The following is a 7,500-nucleotide window of genomic DNA, read 5'->3' as shown; positions in this document are numbered from 1 at the left end:
TCATCTGAGCCTCCGCTCGCTGCTGGACCTGCGGCAGTATCAGCTATGCTCACTTCCTCTGCTACCGCTCCTCCGACTACATCCTCCAACAGGTCACTCAATCCCTGGCCCACATTCTCCGGAACATCATCATGTCCCCGCAAATCGCCATCATCTACCTCTGACTGGCATCCTGAACACAGAGAAGCGTGTTGCTCTACAGAATCAGTGACGATGGGTTTAGCCTCTTCCAAAATTTGGTTCTCAAGCACCATGTTTTTGAAGCACTTTTTCTTGTCCTCCTCAATGGAAGCAGATGACATCTGCACATCAGCATCAGAGGGGTTTGATTTAAGATATTGCAACTCTGGTTCCGAGTTAGTATTCCCCTCACTCTGGTCCTCTAAGCCGTCGCTGGTGTATACAACCTTGTTTCCATTGGTTCCTACAGTTTCTAATCTGGCCTCACCCACGACTGTCGATTCATTAACATCCTCCAATCCAACTGCAACTCTTTCATGTACATTCTCCTCTTCGCTGTTTGATATGGACTGCTCTCTCATATCATCAGATTCATCAAGGGGGTCGTCTGATATAAACACGATACGATAGGCTAAGATCTGGGAACTTGCATCGTCTTCAAACCGGTCCTCAGCGCTTTCTGTGGCCACTGCGGTATAATCCACATTAATTCTTAACAGCACCTCATCGACACCAGCTGTTAGACTGTCGTCCAAGGCGTCCCCTTGATCGGAACTGTCACTGGCAAAAACTGCCTCAGTTAAATCGTTCTGAGCGGATGAAGATACACTCATCATGTCTTCCTCAGAGCCTTCACGTTCTTCTGTTTGACATCCCGGTCTTGCCTGGGAACAGCCACTCAGATCTTGCTCAGTACAGCCTAACAACTTGCCCTTTTCTCCCTCCACAGCTCCTGCCTCTGCATGCTGACCCTGCATTTTCTCTGAAACAACCACGGTGTTCTCCGCAGTCCTATCAAATCCCTCCGGGCTCCACGTCTCCGTCGCGCCACAGTTAGCCTCGTTCTCTGGGACTCTGCCTGGAAGACCATTAGGGAAAATATGAAGGAGCGGACACACGGTGAATCTTCTCATTGGGTTGATTGATTGATTGATTGATTGATTGATTGATTAATCCAAAGAGTTAGAAATCAGAGGGCTGATAAAATGTGAAGGTAAAAAAAAGATAAAATACCAAATCCTTTGGTTCTTAAGATTCAGCTGCGAAACGAAATACGACGACTGACGGAATCATCGACTGGACACGTTCATCAATCGGTCAACAGAGCACATGGCATAACGCGGTCAGAAACACTGATTACAGTAACAGACTCTCACATCGGCCCTGTGAACAGAGCGTGGTTAGATTTTGTATTGAGAAGGTCAGTGGTTGAAGACGGATAGGGTGATCACGAGTTAGTGTCATGTACTGAATTCACGTAAGCCATTCGTGGAAAGAAGAAAATAGGGGAAAAATCACTTGAACTAAGAGTACAAACTGATTTACACACCTGGTTAGAAATAAGTCGATGATAGGGATATGTCAGCTGTTAGCTGATTAGGGGTAAACTCTTCAACTGAGTTTGACAACGGAATCTTACCAAGCATGCTGTCACCACTCATGGCAGGCGTGTGGTTGTCATGAGCCAATCGCGAGGCAGAATCTGCACTAATAGGCCCGTCAATCACACCATCTCTTGCCTCTCCATTGGTTGTCACCTCGCTTCCAAGGACAATCCCATGTTTCTGTGCAAAGATACCACATTATACCATCTGCGCTGGGGCAAGCCCACAATAAATCTCCCTTCAGAGGAATCTGTACACTCCCTCTAAGACCACCTGCAAATATGTTTACAATTAACAGAGTCTAACAAAAATATATCCAATGTGTATCGTGATATAAAATATATCGGCAAGATCGAAGGCATTGATCCCCCCCCCCCCCCCCTTAATTTTCCCGATATTTCCAATTCCTCTGAGCTGGAATTCTACCTTCAGAACATCTCTGAGACGGTCAACCTCATCTCTGAAAGCATCTCTCTCGTCACTGATCATATCGGAGTATTCCTTGTGCCTCTCTAATGCCTGGACATCACGGGAAAGAGTGCAGACAGCCAATGACAGAAAAGGTGGAAAAGAGATGGATTAAGAAGAAGCAAGACAAGTGCTGAAGTTAAGTAGAGAACACAGGGAACCTACTTAGCTAACAGGGTTGGTTTAGTGCTAAGTTAAAGACAGTATTAAAACCAAAGACAAAGGCATGCGGATAAATAAAAAGAGGAGGAAAATGTGAAGTCCTCAAACATGCTGAGATTCTGTATTGGCCGATGGTGTTAAGTTTGGTGTTAAGTTTTCCCGCGCCGTACCCCGATTTTTTTCTCCTTCCATTCCAAGGTTTCCTTCAGGTCAGAAATCTCCCTAACATAGCTTTCCTGTTTCAGACGCGACTGACGCGCCTCCTTACATCCGAAAGAGGAGGCGAGGTGAGGAGGAGGAGGAGAGAGAACAGGTGGGGAGCAAGCACAGAGAGAGTAAGTTGTGAGTTGGAACAGATCTTTTAATAAGCAGAGATGCCTAAGTAAGGAGCTTATTAAACAGTCGGTCACAAGCAAGGTGTTGGGTGTTGTTAAGGAGATGGCTACGTTTAGCTAACCGCGTTAGTATGTTAGCAAAGAAAACGCTCACCGTCAGTAGCTCTTCGCTCTGTTTCAGCGTCTCCTTCAGCTCATCGAACTGAAACTGTAAGACGTTACGCGCATGCCGCTCGCGTTCCAGCTCCTGTCAGACAACGGAGATAAAACAGCGATAAAAGAGAGATTAAACAGAGATTAAGAGAGGACAAAGCGTACACTCAGAGATATCTGCTTTGGCAGAAATGTGGCTAACACCTTATTTGTTGAAGGATTCAGTGTTAAAGAACTTATCTGCCGCTTTGGTTCAATCGTCAATTCAACATCACATTGTGCTCTGTTTATGTATTGGCAAACTCAAGCAAACATTTAAAACATCATACCCCCCCCCCCCCCCCCAAAAAGGCTCTTCCCTTGAATTTCATGTATATCAGTAAAATAAAATTACCCCTCAATATCGGTACTACAAGTTTCATAGATGTGCTCACATTACGGTGACACTGGCAAACACAACATCATTCAAACCCTCTTTTAATGTAAGGATGAGAGGCAGAACAGACCCTGGTTCAGTGAACGCAGCAGGTTACTCTGAGTTTGGATGGACACTTATTCAGGAGAGCTAGGGAGAGGTACCTTGGATTTCTCGTCATATTCCCTACGTGTCTCACATAGCAGCTCCTCAAGCTCCATCAGTGTGTCTTTCAGCGTGTCCACCTGGTACATCAGGTTAGACTTCTCATTGTCCAGCTGAGCGTTGGAGACCATGGCCCTACGATATTTCTCCTCCACTTCCACCAGGGAGTCCTGGTGTACAGATCACAAAGAGATTAAAAACTACGAGTTTGCAGATTCCAACGTAGCAGACGCGCATGGGTCAAACGGGAAATGAACATGTACATTCCAGGATGCAAACACACACACACACACACACACTCACTCACACACACACACGGATATTGAAGATAACACAATCTTACAAGGCAGTGTTGTTCTGAACCACATCTAAACCTGTGTATGCACCTTAATCTCCCGTATAGAAGCCTCCATGTCAGCTGAGATGGACGTATCACAGCTCCCCCTCCGGGAGGAAGCCCCGCCCAGCGAAGCCAAAGTGGCAGCTGATAGGGTGGAGGCTGTCCTGGAGCTCTGTGTACGCAACCAAAAAATTCAGTGGATTTTACAAGACTTGATTAGACAATCAGATGCACATAATCAATTACAATTATTGCCAAACTCTTGACAATATCTGTTATCTGCACATAGATCTGTATTTTTGATGAATGAAATTTTATTCTTCTTCTCACCACTGCTACTACTATTACCACTAGTACTACTTCTAACAACAACAACAACAACAAGAATAATAATAATGATAGCGGTAATAGTAATGATAATAATAATAAGTATATGAATAATAATAACTGCACAAAAATTAAGTTTAACCATATTTATTTTAACATACACATACATTTATGGACACATATTATGATAGTCACCTCACTGAGGTGAAAAAAACTTTACCCTCTCACTTACCTTTTCCAGGAAGTCTGATCTCTCCTCCACCTGAGGAGAAAAACGGAAGAAGAAAAAATTGCCTTAGAGAAAGCACTTCACTTAAAGCATGACTCAACAAGCAATGACGGACTGCTTCAATAGAACCCATGACAACAGCTCTAAAACAGTTTCCAAACTTCTGTGTTTGGTTTTATTCATGTGAGTTTGAGACTGCTGTATCATTTAAATAACACCACAGGACATATTGGGTTCTTGGAACATGTGATGGCTTAAGAACCATCCATGTTAGCTATAATATGGACGTCACTAAGCTTTCCTAAATGCAAACTCTAACCACAATGCTCCCAATGCGTGGCCTTTAACATCTTTTAAATGTAACAAGATTTAATTCATTCTGAATGGTTCAAGTTACATCACCATAACAGAAATGACCCTCAGCAAGAAGCTCCCACTGGCTGTAATTCTAATGGGAAATAAAAAACTGTTCTCATAAAGGCCACCAGAGGGCGCAAGATTGTCTCGTGCAACAGCTGCCAACCGTAATGACTGCTCTGCCCCGTGTAGGACTCACAGAGGTGGCATAAAATGCCAAGTCCTGGAAAATATTGGGCAAAAAAAGTCCAAAAAAAAAAGAAAAAAAGTGCTAGACAAAATAAGCTAGCATGACTCATAGCTGCCAAAGCTCTCCTGAAGTATATGAATAGACGGTGGAAACTGAGAGGATTCTGGGCCTGGAGCCTGGGAAACGGGTGAAAGGGAGCGACCAAGGAGCAGAGCTCACCACTGGGCTGGCCCGAGCCGAACTGGCCCGAGAGGAGGCCCTGGAACTGGAGCCCAGTAAACCGCCGTACTCCGAAGGCTGGCAATGGAACACGAGGCAGGCAGGGAAAGAAAGCAGAGAGAGACAGAGAGAGAGAGAGAGAGAGAGAGAGAGAGAGAGACAGAGAGAGACAGTTAATGGAAAGAAAGAGACTTTGCAAGTTAGTAAATATGGTGAGTAAAAGGAGGAAAATGAACATAAACATCAGCAATTAGAAGGAAAAAAAAAAGGGGGTTTGAGGAACTAGGAAGATGCAACGCAATCGAAAACCATGCCTGGCTTTAATTAGGACATAGATAAACTGCACACACACACACACACACCCACACACACAGAACAAACATTTCTTTGTTTGGTGGCAGGACAGCGAACTAATTTGCTTTTATAATTATTTGCACTGACTACTATAACGCTACCGACAGCAACAACAACGCCATTCGAACATTCACGAATACAAATACAAACCAACAAACAAACAAAAAAACATTAGAAATGGGCTTGTTTCTTAACCATGCGCTGAATAATGAATCTACCTGGCTTGCTATGCTACATGATAAGATTCTGACTTCTCATGAAGAAAGGGATCATTTTGGAATGGTTCAATCTTCTGTCAGTGTCTGTATAATGTCCCATTTGTCTTCAGAGAAGACCAAAACAACAACAACAACAACAACAATAACAACAAACACGATAACCAAGAGCAGCTCTGTCTGATAACAGAGCCATGCAGAGAGACTGTAGTGGTGACTTCCTGACAGGAGTAAAAAACAAACAGGGCTTACAACACGCGAGCTGGAGCCACTCAAACGCCTAGCACCTGTGTACGCACTGTCCTCATACACAGAGCCCTGCGGACAGGAGAGAGCCATTCACTGTACGCTGAAAACACTCACTCACACACACACACACACACACACACCACGCACATACACACATACATATACGTACACATGCATACACATACTCACGCACACACACGCACCCACATGTACACACATGTGCAAACACACGCGCGCACGCAGACACACACACACACACACACACAGTCACATACACACACACCCACACACTCACACACACACATGCACACACACACACACACAGAGTCACATACACACACACACGCACACACTCACACACACACACGCTCACACACACACATGCACACACTCACACACACACACACACACACACACACACACACACAGTCACATACACACACACGCACACACACACATGCGCACACACACACACATGCACACACTCACACACACACTCACACACACGCACACACGCAGTCTGATGTAGGGTGATCTCTACACAGTAAAAGCTAATGAGAGACAGACTAACGAACATTATGAATCACAAATGAGAACACTCATGCTTAAAGAATCAAAAGATTCAGAGTTTTCACAAGGCCCTGAGAGCAACGTCAGGCTATAAAAACTCAACTGTCAAAACTTCAGACTTTATCTTTTTTTTTTACTATCATAAGCAAGTAACAAAGGCGTCTGTAATGCTGGTGAACAACATGATGATGTAAAATGAGATTTTAAAACGATAAAGATGATATTTCACAACGTGAGCAGGCGGAGAAAACCATACAAAAACAAGCTAAAACACCTGGCATTATGTTATCCGACGGTTAGTTACGCTAGATTATATCAGATTCCCGCTTGCTCTCAGGCTTTTAAGGCTTTCAGTTCAGACACTGGGAGTGAAGAGAGATGATGAGCCACCTCAGTCGTGCTGACGCTGGGCAACTCTGACCGTGAACGACACGGCTGTCTGGGCTGATTCACAAGTGATCAACTTAGAAAAGCTACAGTGGCTTCACAACTGGTCTATAATCTCTGGTCAGCGCTGGGTGCAGGTGGCATCTACTCTTTCATGTGACACACACACACACTACACACACACACACACCGACATGCATGTGAATATACACCACACTGATGTTGATGCCCCGCCCTCCCATGTCAGGTGACATGCAAGTGATCAATGTGACGCTGACACAGGTCAGAGGTCAACGGGGGCAGTCGCCATAGAAACGAACCCTGCGGCTGCTCGGCCGGGAGGCGTCTGTGCAAAGCGTGGAGGGCTACAAACAGAGAAAAACAAATTCGAAGACCAGATACGCTCGAAAAAAACACAAAAAAACGCCACGTGCATGCCCTTAAACACACATACAGGTTCAGTACACATGTAAAAGACTGTCGAGTCCACGCGTTCATCAAAAAGACCACAAACACAGAACAGATGTCAGCACTGATCTAAGACGCAACACAATGTCCCTTCTGACGTCTGTCTTTGAGAGTGAACAACAGCCTAGGCCAACCAAACCCTACGGTAATAGAGACCACTGTGGACGAGGCATTCTGGGAAGGAGGATATTCAGCCAACGCAGAGAGAGAGAGAGAGAGAGAGAGACAACAAAAGCATTGTAGCACTGTATAACAGCACAGATGGTTGGCAAAAGGAGCGGGGGCACTCTGGAAAAGAAGAAAGACAGACAGACAAACAAACAGAGACAGAC

At 44.8% G+C, this 7,500-nt stretch overlaps 1 protein-coding gene across 1 annotated transcript in view; it reads right to left on the bottom strand.

Moving 5' to 3' along the window:
• lrrfip1b (leucine rich repeat (in FLII) interacting protein 1b) overlaps positions 1–7,500 on the bottom strand; it is a 37,154-nt gene that overhangs the window by 5,572 nt on the left and 24,082 nt on the right. The window contains exons 3-7 of the mRNA XM_030781375.1: positions 4,163–4,192; positions 3,650–3,775; positions 3,263–3,433; positions 2,685–2,777; positions 1,601–1,745 (exon numbers count right to left, since the gene is read on the bottom strand). Of these exons, the coding sequence (XP_030637235.1) occupies positions 1,601–1,745; positions 2,685–2,777; positions 3,263–3,433; positions 3,650–3,775; positions 4,163–4,192 (565 nt within the window). The remainder of the gene's footprint in view (positions 1–1,600; positions 1,746–2,684; positions 2,778–3,262; positions 3,434–3,649; positions 3,776–4,162; positions 4,193–7,500) is intronic.

This window comes from Chanos chanos, chromosome 8 (genome assembly GCF_902362185.1).
Source record: "Chanos chanos chromosome 8, fChaCha1.1, whole genome shotgun sequence".
Classification (NCBI taxonomy): Eukaryota; Metazoa; Chordata; class Actinopteri; order Gonorynchiformes; family Chanidae; genus Chanos; species Chanos chanos.
Note: the sequence above shows the minus strand (reverse complement) of the source record. Positions and strands in the feature narration are given on the sequence as shown.